At 52.4% G+C, this 15195-nt stretch overlaps 4 protein-coding genes across 7 annotated transcripts in view; 1 reads left to right on the forward strand and 3 right to left on the reverse strand.

Annotated features, from left to right (window-relative positions):
- Positions 1-1358, forward strand: part of B4galt3 (beta-1,4-galactosyltransferase 3) — a 6452-nt gene extending 5094 nt beyond the window's left edge. For 2 of the 3 annotated variants that reach the window (XM_021197794.1, XM_029539230.1), the window contains exons 7-8: positions 342-446; positions 561-1358. In XM_021197794.1, the coding sequence (XP_021053453.1) occupies positions 342-446; positions 561-834 (379 nt within the window). In that variant the 3' untranslated portion in view covers positions 835-1358. Of the gene's footprint in view, positions 1-341; positions 447-491 lie in introns of all 3 variants that reach the window. The other variant, XM_029539231.1, reaches the window with a different exon arrangement.
- A 97-nt stretch (positions 1359-1455) lies between these two features.
- On the reverse strand, positions 1456-5861 carry Ppox (protoporphyrinogen oxidase). Of its 2 annotated transcripts, XM_021198162.1 has the most exons (13): positions 5545-5861; positions 5346-5440; positions 5064-5198; positions 4816-4931; positions 4539-4671; positions 4101-4245; positions 3808-3998; positions 2614-2674; positions 2360-2478; positions 2173-2283; positions 1920-2069; positions 1759-1801; positions 1456-1660 (listed from the first exon to the last, which is right to left on the reverse strand). In XM_021198162.1, exons 2-13 carry the CDS (start codon positions 5430-5432, stop codon positions 1518-1520), a joined length of 1434 nt encoding a protein of 477 aa, XP_021053821.1. In that variant the 5' UTR covers positions 5433-5440; positions 5545-5861; the 3' UTR covers positions 1456-1517. The 2 variants fall into 2 exon arrangements, with proteins under 2 accessions (XP_021053821.1, XP_029395240.1); XM_029539380.1 differs by lacking the exon at positions 5545-5861 and having other exon boundaries at positions 1491-1660; positions 4816-4947; positions 5346-5434.
- A 755-nt stretch (positions 5862-6616) lies between these two features.
- On the reverse strand, positions 6617-12711 carry Usp21 (ubiquitin specific peptidase 21). Its single transcript, XM_029539242.1, has 13 exons — positions 12500-12711; positions 11088-11708; positions 10283-10342; positions 9998-10118; positions 9670-9781; positions 9321-9479; positions 8743-8807; positions 8417-8520; positions 8125-8211; positions 7703-7783; positions 7384-7489; positions 7186-7300; positions 6617-6974 (listed from the first exon to the last, which is right to left on the reverse strand). Exons 2-13 carry the CDS (start codon positions 11685-11687, stop codon positions 6884-6886), a joined length of 1701 nt encoding a protein of 566 aa, XP_029395102.1. The 5' UTR covers positions 11688-11708; positions 12500-12711; the 3' UTR covers positions 6617-6883.
- Positions 12712-13304: 593 nt separating this feature from the next.
- The window catches only part of Ufc1 (ubiquitin-fold modifier conjugating enzyme 1), a 5222-nt gene continuing 3331 nt past the window's right edge, over positions 13305-15195 (reverse strand). The window contains exons 3-7 of the mRNA XM_021198362.2: positions 14874-14941; positions 14623-14686; positions 14253-14329; positions 13913-14003; positions 13305-13713 (exon numbers count right to left, since the gene is read on the reverse strand). Of these exons, the coding sequence (XP_021054021.1) occupies positions 13633-13713; positions 13913-14003; positions 14253-14329; positions 14623-14686; positions 14874-14941 (381 nt within the window). The 3' untranslated portion in view covers positions 13305-13632. The remainder of the gene's footprint in view (positions 13714-13912; positions 14004-14252; positions 14330-14622; positions 14687-14873; positions 14942-15195) is intronic.

Genomic DNA, 15195 nt, shown 5'->3' on the forward strand with positions numbered 1-15195 from the left:
CCCAGCCTATGCCATCACTCTCTGTGTACCCGGCCTATGCCATCACTGTCTATGTGCCCCAGCCTATGCCATCAATCTCTATGTGTCCCAGCCTAGGCCCTCGATCTCTGTGTGCCCTGCCCTATGCCATTGATCTCTGCGTGCCCCTTGATCTCTGTGTGCCCTGGCCTATGCCATTGCTCTCTGTGTGCCCTTTGATCTCTGTGTGCCTCGGCCTATGCCATCACCCTGTGACTTAGCCCAGACCATCTCTTCCTTCATGGGTCTACTTTTTCCCATTCACCCAACAGCAGCAGTTTTTCCACTCTAGTGCCTCCAAGACTCCCTCACTTTTCTCACAGAGTTCGCCTGGCTGGGATGAAGATCTCTCGACCACCCACCTCTGTGGGACACTATAAGATGGTGAAGCACAGAGGGGATAAAGGAAATGAGGAAAATCCTCACAGGTAGGAAGGAAATGGTTGTTAGTCTCGGGTTTCCTGTCTCCTTAGGTCACTCTTAAATGTACCTGAATTCCAGACTCTTCCTTTGAGATCTGTCCTACAACTTCTCACCCTCAGATTTGATCTCCTGGTCCGTACCCAGAATTCTTGGACACAAGATGGAATGAACTCACTAACATACCGATTGCTGGCAAGAGAGCTGGGTCCTCTCTATACCAACATCACTGCAGACATTGGGACTGACCCTCGGGGTCCCCGGTCTCCCTCTGGTCCCCGATACCCACCAGGTTCCTCCCAGGCCTTCCGTCAAGAGATGCTGCAACGCCGGCCCCCAGCTAGGCCTGGCCCTCTGCCCACTGCCAACCACACAGCTCCCCGTGGCTCACACTGATTCTCTGCACACTGTAATTATGAGACTGAATCGGAGGGATTGTGTCGCTCCCACCTCTGCCCCTCACTGTTCTGAGGGATGTGAGGGAATTAACTCTAGTGCTGTGCTAGGAGGCAGGGACCTCTCCTCACTGCTAGATTGGAGCTGGGCTCCTCTAGACCTGGAGGTCCCTCCTTCTAGGGGCCACCTGTCAGGGCTTATGACTGTGAATCTTTGATGTCATTTTATGTGACGAATCCTGGGAGTCCTCTGCCCCTGGGGTAGGAGCAGGGCTGGACCCCAAGTCCCTTCCTCGTCCATGGACATTACTCTTTTCCAAGAGTGACCTGGCTTCTCCTGGGACCTCTGTGAATATTTATTCTATTTATGGTTCCTAAGAAGCTGTCTGGTGGAGGAAACCCCTAGCCGGGCATTTCCTGCGAGTGCTGGAATGGCTGCCCCTCCTCTGGTCTTGGCCCTGGGGAGTGGGGCAGGGGCAGGGGCAGGGATTTTGATATCTTTTCTAATAAAGGACTTTGTCTCACCTTTGCTTGTGATTTCTGCATCCCAGGCCACTTAATCCTCTCCCGCCACCCTCACCCCTGACAAGTCTATAGGGTGACAGAATAGTAAAGGCCAAACCAAGCTCTACCAACTTTTACTTTCACGAGTAGGAAAGTGGGGGTCGGGGAGCAGGGAGGTTGTCAGCTGTTAGATTCTATGCCCAGGACAGCAGCTGCTGCCTGGCGCCCACTCTCTATACAGTCATTGACAGCGACCCCCTCATAGGAGGCTCCAGCCAAAGTCAGGGGCAACCTCTGGGCCGTCAGGAATTGTGCAGCTGAGTCTGAAAGGTAAGAGTGAAAGGGAGCGTTCCAGCTGAGGTCTGGCTCCCTCAGCACAGCTGCTTGTCCAGCCGCTCGCCCAGCCGCTTGCCTGGCTTACCTAGTTTTTGCCAGTGGCCTATTGTATACTGAGGGATACAGTTCTAAGGAGAGAGAAGATGCAAGGGACAGTTTATTAGTGACTTGAGCCCTTGGCTTGATTAACGTGCCCATCGTTACTTTCAAGGCTTTCAGTGGGGAATGAGTAAGAGTTTAACTCACCTTGTGTAGATGGACCAGGCAGTGGCTTGGTCGTTCTTTCAGTCCTAACTGTGTAGCAGCTGCTTCCTGGGCTTGTTGTTGGAACAGCTCTGGAGATAGTTGGTGGCCATCAGCTTTTAGCTTCTGTAACCAGTAACCTCCCAACATCACCTACGAGGAGAGGAGACATAGCGCTGACCAGCCCGCTCTTGCCTATACTGCAACACAAGAGAAGCCCCATGGAAACCCCATCCCAAGCCATGCCTCCTCTCACAGTCACTCTGAGGCCTGGGGGGTTCCCGTCCTGCTCAGGAAAAGCCACCGAGTCGTACACAATTCCCAGGACAGTCGGGTCCTCTGATGATGGCACCAAATGTCCAAATCCCTGAAGAGGAAGATGTCTGTGGGTCACAAGGGAATGGCTGTCACCAAGCCCGTGTCTCCACTCTTCTTCCTTATACCTGGACCGGCAGACGAGCTCCTCGGTACTGCAGATTCACCACAGCGACAGACACAGCCTTGATGGTACCCAAGATGCGAGCTAGAGGTGCAGCCTCAGCAGGGAGCAGCTTGCTGAGCTCTGGAGAGCAGGCATGCATTCTAAGCTAGATCTGTCTTACCAGGCCAGCCCAGGAGCCTGTGTGGTCCTGCTGGTATCTGAAGGCACACTATTGTCCCCTTGATGGCTAGGGAACAGGAAGGGCTGTCCCATTACCTGAAGCTGGAATGGCGCTTATAATGTGGTCAGCCTCCAGACTGCCGTCCCCTAGAGACACCTGAGTGAGAAGAACATTTGAAAGATGGCGTTATGGGGGCTTTATGGGGAAGGTGAGATTTGCTGCCTCGGCTTCCCAGGCACTCAAGAGGTAGGAAAGACTGGGTGCTGACACAGGATGAAGAATGAGTGACAAGATCACCTCAAAAACCAAGAACCCCTCTGTATAATCCAGAAAGTGGGCCAGTGTGGCTGCTCTGGAATGTTCAGTGAAGGTGGGTGGGTCTTTCCCTGTTTCGAACCCTCAGGAGCACTACTTCCGCTCACAGGCTTTACCTAAGGGCATTCTGAGGAAGGTTCACAAACAGAGCCTAGCAACCTGAGGTAGCCAGATCTACGGAGCCTCCCTAAGGCAGGAAAACAGTACATCCAATGCTAAGGGCTTAACCTGACCTGGTCAGCCAGTCTGACAAAGATGGTGCGATAGCCTGTGGATGTGTGAGTGTGGGTGCCTGTGGCGTTCAGGTCCTCAGCAAAGGCAGTGCGTGCCCGCAACTGCTGAGCTCTTCCTTCACCTCTCTTCCCAGAGGAAGGCATTTATGGACAAAAAGCTATCGTTGACTTTAAAAGCGGGCAGAGGTATCCGAGGAATACTGCAGGGCTTTTATCAAAGCCTTTATGAATCTTGTGACTGATGTGTGTGCAGCAATGGCAACTTGTAAGGGACAGAGTATTAGAATGGTGGCCGTCTGAGGAAACGGTATCATGATGTTTTAAAAGCTTGGATCAGGGCTGGTAAGATAGCTCAGCAGTTGAGAGCACCAAATGCTCTTCCGAAGGTCCTGAGTTCAAATCCCAGCAACCACATGGTGGCTCACAACCATCTGTAATGAAATCTGATGCCCTCTTCTGGAGTGTCTGAAGACAGCTACAGTGTACTCACATATAATAAATAAATAAATCTTTTTAAAAAAATAAAAAAGCTTGGATCAAACTTAAAGTAATGGTTGTTGAGCAAAGAAGCCCCTCCCCCTGCCACACACACACCCAGAGGGCCTATTTTGCTATAAAATCAGGTCATGCACATTTACATATGAAACTTTTTGCCAGGTGCAACTTTGCCATACCTGATACAACAACAACAAAGCCAGTAACACGGATATAGGTTCACTACACTCCAGAGGGTTGTCCTACCTTCCAGCGCCCTTCTGGCTGAAGGCTGAGCCCGCAGACTGGCTGCCCACTGAGGATAGTGACCCCTTTACTTGCTAGGTAATTGTGAAGGGCCTGGGGCAACACCTCCAGCCCTCCACGGAGTGACCACTGGCTCCATCGCTCAGCCCGGGCCTGACGAATTAGTGAGGAATCCGGCTGGGGACTCTGTCCTAAAAGAAGGGGGGGGATTAAACTAGTACCCCTTGTACACAGTACCTCAGTTTGTCCTCGGGCTTTATGTTTCCTCCCTTGGAACCAATGCCGCCCCTCACCTGCGCCCAGCAGCAGCCCCAGCAATATGGACCGGTGGGTTTGCTCAGCCTGGAAGAGACTGGGAAAGCAGGACCGGATGCTGAGCTCACGGCTGTTGCCAGCAAACACTCCTCGGCAGAGACTGTCCATGGCTAAAGACGCCACCTTAAGGGTAAGACTGGGACTGAGGGGCCAAGGAATAAGCCACCCTGACTGATTTCCATTGGCCCAGCTAGGGAGAGAATAAGGGAAGGAGGGAATTTGGGTTGGAGATGTTCCCACTGTAACAAAAGGATGGGGAGGAAAGGAAGGTATTTATTCCCAACACTGAGTTTCGGAGATTCCAGCAATAGATAGAGGACACCTCTAAATGATACAAGAGTCCCCGGGATTAAGTCTGAGTTAGAGACTCAGCAGCAGGAGGGGAGAGGTTTGAGACCACCTCTGAGCAATGTCACCTCAGGTCCAAGGCGGCGCTGGGCAAAACTGTGCACAGTCTCATCAGGCTCTTTGCCCCTGGGCTTCAGCAACTCCCTCAGCCCAGCCCAAAACAGAGGTTTTGAGAAGGGGGGTGAAGGACGGAGTAGCCCCCTGCATGGAGGAAGGCATGGTTGAAAAGAAAACTCCCAGATTCACCTTCCCGGCTCCAGGGGGTTACTTTCATCCATTTGACCCCCTGTGGCTGGGAGCCCAGACAGGGAGCGAAAGGAGGGGTGTGTAATAGTGAGGTGTTACCTGAGGCCCGAGGGTAGGGGGTGCAGAGTACCGCCTACATACAGGAACCTGTTCTGGGCAGCTGGATGATCCCCTCGTACAGGCAAGACTTCAGACTCCAAGCCAAGTTCAGAAACCTGCTCTCCACAAGCCCTCAGGAAGAGGAGAAACTAAGGAAAATCTGACCCAACGTTTTTCCTCTCTGAAACTCCGTCCCTTTGGAGAACTCTCCTCCACCACCTGTCCTACACATTCCACAAGACGCTCACCAGGAGCAGGGTCCGGGCTCCCAGGGCTCCAGCCGGCCTAATTCCTCGAGGTCCAAGTTCAAAGATCGCACCATCTGATCCTCGGACTGAGCGGATCCATCCTCCCAAACGTTTGCTGCCCTCCACTAAGATCACCTGGCGCCAAAAATGAGACACTGTCAGCGCAGGATCAAAGGAACTGGGAAAAAAGTGCCTATTTCATGGGACAAAAAAAACTATGCAGCTTTTGCTGGAAATATCAAGGGTATTAAATGAGTTTCTCTGGTACTAGTGAGGACTCACCTTAGGAGGATTGGGGCCTCGGATGAGATGATAACTTGCGGCCAATCCGCTGATACCTCCGCCAAGTACTATCACAGTCCGGCCCATCGTAAGGCCTAGAGAAAGGTCGAGATACCCCAGGAGAACGGGGGAGAGGGGTACCCTGTTTTACAACTGCAGAAACCCCCACTGGTCCCATACGCCACTTCTGGACACTTACTGATTTATGAGAAACTAATGCAGGGCGCGCGTGTACGTGCTGGTGGAAGAGGGAGGTCTTCGTTCTGAGGCCAGAACTTGCCCACGAGATAGGGGGAACCGGAGAAACTGAGTGACTGATATTGAGGCCCTAGGACCAGTCCATCCTGCCGGTGTGCAGATAAGGGCCACGCCCACGCTATCTCCCCAGCTCAAACCCTCCGGAAGCCAGAATTCTGCAGCGCTCGGTTTTTCCAGCCTCAGCTGGTGAGCAGGTTCAAGTCTGGTATCCCCGCCCCTCACTTTTAGGGTCCCTCCGTCTCTCCGTCTATTCCTTTCTGGCGGCCTGCGTGGCTGCGTTTCCCTTTCCTGCTTCTTGATTGGTGGGTCTTGGAGTACGGGTTCTGGATTGGTGAGTTCTGGATACATCCACCAATGAAAACGCCATATTGGCAGTGACGCTCCCAGAGGAGCAACAGCGGCTTTCGGAGTCAGTTCCGTGGAGCGGGTTAACCTGTTCGTGTCCTAATCGGAGTTAGTTGCAGTAACCTTCCCCAGGGATAGGACAGCGAAATCCTTGAGCATTCCCCAGCTCAACCTTCCCAGGTCTGTGGTGAGAACCCTGGAGGGTGGGAGAGCCCCACGAGCTTTAGTTAGGGAGAAAGAAACACTTGGAGGCCAGTCCGTGGGGAGAAGGCTCCATAAACAGCTCCTTGATGTTAGCAACAGACAGGGCCTACGGGAGCAAGGGCCGCCCGGCAACGGTGCCAGTGTTTGTCAACAGGGGTCCTTGGGTGCTTTGCCCTCGAGGGGCAGCCCCCCTCTCAGGAAAAACCGGCGTGCCAATGCCTGCACTCTAGTTTCAGGCTTTCCCGCAACTAAAACAGTTCTCAAGGTTTGTCTGGCTAGAACCACTAAACCCAGTGTTTGGGTCCAAGTATGGGGCCAGCTCAATCCCTGTCCTTTTCCTTCTGCGAGAGCGCCCCCGCCTGTCCAGAGTTAGAATTGGGGCTCAGAAAGGCTCCAATTGAACCAAAGTTCTAGATATCCATTCCCTCTTACCCACAAATACAAACATGAACATCACCTTTTTCTTAATAAATTTATTCACAAAAAAGTGAGATTGCAGAGGTTCTGGGGGCTGTACATGGTATCAAGGGTCTGGTGGTTTCTGTACATGGGACAGGAAAACAAGGTGTTAGGGTACTTCTTAATAAAAAAAATAACGGGAGCTACAACCAACCCTCCTCCCCTCCCCGATTAAAAAGACACAAAAATAGACGTCTGTGAGGTAAGTGGGGAGCCTGGGGGCTTAAGGGTGTTGAGAAGGTTTTCACAGGTGCCAGGGCTTCAAGATGGTGTCACAGGCACCGAAGTGGTTCCTGCATCAATTGGTAGAACAGCACGTAGCCCTCACTGGATGCCACCTGATTTTCACTGACAGGGGAGACGCTGAGAAGAGAAATGGGACATGGCTGTGGTCAGTGGTCATTCTTGTAGATTCCCACCTCCATCCCACAAGACTCAATGTAGAGTAGCCAGGTGGAGGTCAGGAGAGACTTTCCACCTATCCTTTGTCAGAAGCTTATCTTTTCAGACCTGGGGGAGGGGGAGGGGCGGCGTAGTGGGATGGGGCAGGAGTTGAATAAGAGGCTGTTCTCACCGGGAGTCATTGTAGACATGCCAACCAGTCTGGCACCGGCACAGGGCTGTGTAGTGGCCATAGTGAACACTACCCGAGTGGTTGCAAAGGGCATACAGCTGGTAGACAGGACTTCCTGCGGGTTAAATAACATCAGTTTCTACACTCAGTTGTGTCTCCCTCCTGAAGATTCTTTAGGACGTTCCCCACCAGACTCACCTGTTTTGTCACTGGCAAAGTCCCCTAGGCTTAGTCGCTGCAGTGGGAAGTCTACACCTACTGAACTTTTCTTGATGGAGCCTCGGGAGGTGGAGAATCGGTTCAGATCTAAGCCCTGGTTAAGGAGCACTGGGGAGGCTAAGGGTCTCTAAGGGGGGCTGCAGTAATAAATTCAGTACCCTCCATTCCCTCAACACACACATCCTAAAAGGTGGCAAAGAAAGTCGGGGTGACAGGTTTTCCCTAAGGGAAACAGTCGAGGCGAGGAAACCCTGTATGGGAGATACCCTAAGAGAAATAAGAGCTTGAAGATCAGGATATGGAGCACGAGGATTCGGGGGAATCTTTGTACTGTCAACTTTTTGGTACTTCGTGTTTTCTGCCGACATCGGTCACACACCTAAATAAACCAGACAGAATATGGGCATCTGATCCATCCCCTCGTGGTCCACACATTACCCCCTACCCAAATGTGGGTTCCCGTTTCCTCAGTTTAGGAAACCTCAAGGTCAGGGTGCCCTCACCAAAGCTGCTTTTCCTGACATCCCCAGCTTACACATAAATGTACTTATGTTTCTCATTGCTTTGCCACTCCCCCTATAACCTAGGTATACGAGGACATACTTGAGACCCCCCAACACACACCCAGACAAGTAACTGTTATTCCCGAATCAAGGAGACATGCATCCCCTTTTATCCAGACAGACCCTCCCAGGTCTCCCCCATTAAAGTCCCACATACTGGGGCATTCTCCGACTCTAGCTCTTCCTCCTTGGTGAAAAGGCTGAAGCAATCCCGCAAAGACACTTTGCCCCCAGCAAATCCTTTCTAGGGGGAAAAGGGAAGTGAGGGTCAGCATGTTTCTGAGTTTCCTTTTTTTAAAAAAAAAGATCTTTTTTTTTTTTTTTTTTTTTAAATCCGGCTTTAATTCTGCTTTAGAGACCCATACAGTTCCCACCCACACTTAGGGGTGGGGAGGGGTGGGTCACAGAACCCATGTTCCATCCACCACTGGAATCTACTGGAATCCCACCTTGGGGATGGGCAGGGACAGGTCACAAAAAACCTCGAAGGTCGTGGAGCGATACCCACAGGCCTGGCACTTGAGGCAACTTTTCAACTGGCCCACAAACAGGTCTAGGTAGAAGCAAAAGGCAGAAGAAGTCGTCACTGTCAAATGCCTAAAGTGCTCGCTCTCCTAGAACACTGACTCTTACCATGTCTCTCTGATCTGCCTTTCTAATACAGCGCTGCCACTCAGCGCCACACAGCATTTCACATCCTTGGCATCTGGCCTTGCCCCCATGCTTCTTTCTCCCGAGCCCCAACTCCCACTGTGCTGCCCCACTGCATACCCACCCACAATCTTGCTGTCTTCTCGCTCCAGGTAGCGCTTCCACATTAAGTTGGCTCGGTCGTCATCACTGCCACAGAGCAAGGGAAGGGGACAACCTGTGAGACAGCTGTAGTACTGGGTGGCCCCAACCCCGGAAATCGGAAATTACCCATGGAACCCTGGTCCCTGTCACATACCAGCACCTTCCCTAAACTGCTAGTCAAAGAAGTATGGGAACTTTCTGGGGAAATCCAAGATGAAAGGACACACACACACACACATATATATGCATATATATGTATGTGTATATATATATATAAACACACATATACACACAGAGCCACCTTCCTCTACAAGCTCTTTGATATATTTGACTGTAGCTGTTCTCTCTTCCCCAGCTCAGTGGCATCCCTTACACTATTTTACGCCTCTATATGTACTTTTCCCTCTTCCTCCCTTCCTTCCTTCCCTTTTTTTTTTTTTTTTCTGTGCTAAAGGGCCTCCCCTAGGCCCTACATTTCAGTTTCGGTGAGCTCAGTTCAGTGACGACTGAAAGCTGATAGAAATACTGCGAAGAGGAGCAAGGGGGACCAACCCTTACCTCAATTCAGGTTCTTCATGCAGAGCCCCTCCTCCTCGGCGAGGTGGGGAGGGAACTGGACCACTGGCCAAGATTGGCGGTGCTCGGCGCCCTCTTCGGTTGATCTCAAGGTGCAACCGCTCCATGAGGAGCTTCAGGAACTCTTGGGCATCCTGCTGGCTACAGCCAGACAGAATATGGGCATCTGATCCATACCCTCGTGGTCCACACAGTACCCCGTGCCCAAATGTGGGTTCCCGTTTCCTCAGTGTAGGAAATCCCAAGGCTTGCAACACTTCTGCCAGAGCCTCTGCTTGGCCCCGCCCCCAACCGTAGCCAGAGAGAAATCCCATTCTCTCAGTTTCCCCACCTGTATCCAGAGAAGGAAGGGACGTATTTCTGGAAGACAGCCCGGAATCGGGTGGGATTCACAGCTTCACAGGAGTCAGGGTGCCAGAGGGCACCAATCACATCTGCAAAGGCTGTTGGTTTGACAGTAGGGAAGGGATTCAATGCTAATGTCTAGAAGAGCAGGTAGGCAGGAGGAGCTTCTGCGCCTAGAAAATCTCTAGGAAGGAAGAAACTGGGGAAAACGTATGCAACTGCCAGCGTGAAGGGCTGGGAGCCATGGGTGTTGAGAGGATAGAACTGAAGGGGTTGGGAGAGAGAGAACAGAAGGATCAGGAGGAATTGCCCACCTTCTGTGAGTTCCTGAGCTCGGCCTCCTCCGGGCACCTCTTGCCGGAAGTCCCTTCGCAGACAGAAGTCTCGAAGAGGCCTTGTGCTGCTCAAACACTGTAGCACGGCATTCAGGAAGCACTGGGGAAGCAGTGGGGACACTGCTGTTACCTTTCCAGACCGGTGCCCAGCAGGACTGAGAGCTTCCTGCTCTCCGGCATGCCTTGCCTGGGTCTGCGCCTCTCTCCACCCCCAACACCATCTCACATCCCTTTTACAGAGAAGGACAGGAAAGTGGCTCTTACTGTATTTCCTAGATTTCGGAGGCCAACATGACCAGAGCCCAGAAGCAGTGTGTGGTGAGCCTAGAAAGTCAGAGGACAGTCATATTCTACCTGGCGCCTTCAATAGCATGCTGCCGAATGTCTTCCCCAACCCGACTCCTGCCCCAGCTCTACCCTGTTCCCCTCACTGGTCATCCTACCTCACTGGCCATGAGTAGTAAGCCCATCACAGCTGAGTGTACCACAGACTCAGCCATGGCTGTCACACCAAGTCCCCATTTACTCCGCTGCCAAGCTAGCCGGCGCTGCAGCTCCTGAGGCAACTCCCCAAGCACTGGCATGGTTGCCCAGCTGCTCTCCACCCCCACTTTACTGCCCCCAAATCCCCCTCCGGCCCCCGTGGCCCCTTCTTGCACCCTCTCCTGCTGGCTCCAACTGCGGGAAGCCTAGCCCAGTTAGCTCGGGAAATGGGAACCCACACCAGCACAGGTGCTCTTGACTCCGCCCCTCCGCACTCCAGGGATTAATTAGGTCTAGGCCCAGTCCTAGGAGAGACGTTGCCTTAAAAGAGAGTGCCTAAGGACCCAAGGAAGAATTCTAAATAGTCGGGCTAATTCCCTAGGGACTAGAATGGCACACCAAGTTGGAGAATCACATACAACCCAAAATAAGATCTAGAAGGTCTCAGAAAAGACAAGAATCCACTGGTGTAATGAGGAGTTGACAAAGGGACTCGGAGAAGGGAACACAGGAAAGCCATATAGTATGACAAAGTTGAAGGCAAGAGGAACATGAGCATGGGAGAGACCACGTGTGCTGTCCTCACCATCTTGTCATCAGAGTAGAAAGGCTCAGAAGGCCGGGCAGATATCATGTGGAAGGAGCCATGGGAAGTAGGGGGCTCTGTCCGTATGCTGAGCAGGGTAGGGGGGCCAGGGAAGCCCCCAAGACGCCGGAGAGAAGTACTACGTCTCAAAGTGGGTGGCTCAGGCCGGAGTGCCAAGCGGCTCAGTGCAGCCCCTAGCTCGCCAGCTCCACGGTGCCCTCCCAGGGCAATCCCCATTGGCCGCAAGTCCCCACTGCTCACAGACTTGGAACGGGCTAAGTTGGTCCGGGATGGGAGAGGCAGAGCCACAGCTGGGGGCGGTGAGCCAGGCAGGGGAACCCCATGATCTGCTCGAAGGGGACCTCTAGGACGAGAGCCTGAGGTTCGACCCCGACCCAGCTCCAGTTTCTTGAGCCTTTCATCAGGGGGACCTGGCCTGGGAGGCAAAGGTCTTAACATGGAGTTTGGCCCAGGAACTGGGTTTCGGCGCTCCTTGCTGCGTGCCCGGGGAGGAAATGGTATCTTGGCTCCCACTCGGGGCTGTACATTGACAGGTGGCTCTCGAGTCCGGCCCAGGCGGTGCTCAGAAGCCTGGGGCATTGTGGGCACCGCAGGCTAGACCTGAGGAGAAGAGGGTCAGCGTTTGAATTAGGAAGGGAGATAAGATACAGGCGATCATGCAAGCTGTCTTCTTCATGTACCGAGGGCACATATAACGTTTATAAAATCAGTTCTTGCATCTCCAGGACCTGGCAATGTTTGGCATAAAAACACTTAGTACTCCTTGAACAAACAAATGACTGAATAGCAGACAAACATTTTGACCTTTTCATGCCCCACCCCCTCTCTATAGAATTATTTATTTAAAAGCCAATGGTACTCTCTATCTCAGCTGTTTTTATAATCTACAAACTTCTAAAAATCCCCATATGTGGCTAGTCAAGTGGGATGTGCCATAGACCTGGGCTGTGGACGCAGGAATCAGTCCAAAAGACAGCATTCCAATCTCAACCCCTGCTCCACTGGGTTGCAAATGAAGCCGACTAAACGGGTGATCTGCAATCCACTCCCTCTTCCAATTCTGGGATCCTACTTGGTATCTGGGCCCAGGGGGGCAATGGTTTGAGATGGAGGACGAACTACTTGACCCCTAATTTGTGCACCTCTCCCACCACAGCAGGGTTTTACCCGGGTCCGCCCCCCTCGAGGGCAGAAAGGCCGAGGCTGCTGATTGGCTGCGGGGTCCGGCGGCATATTCCCCGCGGTCCGAGAATGCCGTTCTTTCAGCCCAGTTCTCCCAGGCCCTGCTGGGCACCGCGAGCATCCCTCTTTGTGGTGAACGTCCTCTGGGGTCTGGATCCATCCTCCCTCGGCTCTCCCACTCCACCCCGCCATAACGTCCCGGCCCGTACCTGTCCCCCGGTGAGGCGGCGGGGGAGGCCAGCCGGGGTCCAGCTCCAGCTCAGGGCCACCCCCTCCTACCCCCGAACAGCCTCCCCGCAGGCCGGGCTGCAGCTTTAGCCGCAGCTGTTGCCCAGCTTGCTCCCGCCGCAAGGGCCGCCGTCATCTTTGTTGGTGCCGCCCGGCCACCGGCCACCGGCTTCACAGTCTCTTAGGCGCCTGCGCGCCCACACTCGGAATCCTCCCACCTACCTCCTCGGCGCTTGCGTGAGCCCGCCCCCACGGCTCCCCGACCGACACCATGGAAACGCAGCCAACTTTAGAACCACTAGTTTCAGGCCCTGCCTGGTGGTGGTCCTTAAACCATTGCTGGAAGCCCCTGAGGCCAAGTTCCCTCACCCAGTCATATATGGCCCATAGGGATGAAGAGCCAAAGAGTCGAAGAATAACGGAAGGGCTTGCAACACAGATTCTTCCTAAGCAAGAGGGATGCAGTGTGAAAGCAGCATGCAGGTCCAGGTCCAGCCAGAAAACCAATAGAGAAGCAGTTAGCAACTCCACCTAAGTAAGGGTGGGGAGATCCCTAGTGGGCAGAGAACGCTGGACCTGTAAAACTCATTCTTCAAGCTTCTTTGTAGGCTCAGGCAGTTAAGTAAAACATGGTTCACTACTAAAGGGCAAAAGTGAACCCCATCAGCAAGGAAAGAAACCAGATTTTCTTCTATCATACCCTCCTCTCAACGTAGTGTAGTTGTTCATGAACCTCCGTGTTTTGCTTGTTCACCTTGTTAACAGCAATCAATGAGAACCACAGGCTACCAGGGGAAGCAGCTTTTATTGACAGGTTGTCTCCAGAAACCAAAAACCTATGTGCTGTCAGTTACACCCCATGCCTCCAAAATGCCTCCAGGGCTCTACTCGGAGAAGGGATACAAACTGCCTATTTCAAGGCCCCAATCTTTCATCTCTCTGTACAGCTTCATTTAGAAACTTTGTGACCTTGCCCTATTGTTGGGTTTTCTTATTTGTCCCTCCAGCTACTTTGTAACAGCCAGAGGTGACCCTTGAAGGAATCGTGAGAAAGGAGCAAACAGGAATGCAGCCTAGTCACAGTCCCTCTGTCCCGCCTCAGGGGCGTCGTCCATCATTGGTTGCATTTTTCTTTGTGCTGGATCACACCCTTCTGAATCAGATCAGGGACTTCCACTGCCAGCCAAGGACCCAGCTGCAATGCAAGGGAAACCCTGTGAGGTTACTGTCACAGTCCATGCCTCTTGTTACACCTGAGTCTCCTCCCCGGAGACTCTAGGTCCTAGAGTCTAGGAGGACATGCCCAAGGAATGTCTAGACTCAGCTACGTGTAGGATATCGTTTATCCCTGAACCCTCTCTCTCCCTTTCATACACCAAGAATAACAAACTTACCCCCAGGGCCATGAGATGAGCTAGTCCAAACTTGGGCACATTCCTAGCCCACAAAGGTTTGAAATGATCAGTCAGACATATTTTGCCACCCCTGTGAGAAAGACGAGAGGATAATGTTGGCGCATGAAACCTGTCTTAACTATAGCAGCCTTGGGAACACGGGAAGACTGTTAGTGCTCAGCATGGAGAACAAGGTCAGCTGAGTACTTTGCATAGGCTTGACGGAGGAAAGTTGGGCTCCCTCTAGCCTCTGGAGCAGCAGGCTCTGGGGAAACCACTTGTCTCTTGAGCTCTTCCCTAAGGCTACCTTTGCTCTTGCTCACCTCCTAGTCAGTCCTACCTGTACATCTTAGCTGTCTTCCCGTCCAGCTCAGGGACTGCAATTTCCGGAGCAGTAGTGGGATATGTGATAGGAATCTAGAGAAATTACAAAGCCATAATAAGACAGAAGCGAGAGAAAAATGAACTAGCCTAGTCAAACATATGCATCTCTTGGCTGAACTGCTTGTTCCGCAGATTCCCCAGGCAGCGTGTACACACCAGGATTCTAGACACAGACATTAGCAACTGTTACATATCTGCTTCAGACCTCAGCTTTACCCTCCCACTTTAAAAGCTTCATTTGGTCCCTTCCTGAGGTTAGCTTGTCACCCAGCAGCTCACCGAGCCTTTTCTACTAACCTTCATCCTTCCCATTCTACCACACTCACTTCAAACTCGATGTCGAACTCATATTTGAGGAGGTCGTGGATGTACCAGCATTTTCCAAACCACCTGCAACAGAGACCAAACCTCAGACAATGCAAATGACATCTCTGCTTAGGTCACCAAACTGCAAGACTCACGTCAGGAATTAGGAACTCTATACACTGCTGCATGGCAGCTTTGCCAGGTGGTTATGAGATACCAGATTGCTCAAGCCATGTGAGGCTCCTACCCATACCCCCAAGGACCTGCTTACCGGGTCCCTTCCTTGTTGGACTCCAGTCGGAACCAATCATTGTCTGAATTCTTGTTGTTCTCCACATACTGAAAACAGAAAATTAGATCTTAGAGAAAGGGGAGCTGGAGCTGGAAAGTGGTGAACACCTTTAATCCCAGCATTCAGGATGCAAGCTGATCTCTCAGTTCGAGGCCAGCCTGGTCTACAAAGCCAGGACAGCAAGGACTACACAGAGAAACCCTGACATGAAAAACAAAAAGCAAACACCACACACACACACACACACACACACACACACACACACACGGGCACTAGAGCCAAGGGGCAGCTCCTCTTGTCA

This window comes from Mus pahari, chromosome 5, assembly GCF_900095145.1.
Source record: "Mus pahari chromosome 5, PAHARI_EIJ_v1.1, whole genome shotgun sequence".
Lineage (NCBI taxonomy): Eukaryota > Metazoa > Chordata > Mammalia > Rodentia > Muridae > Mus > Mus pahari.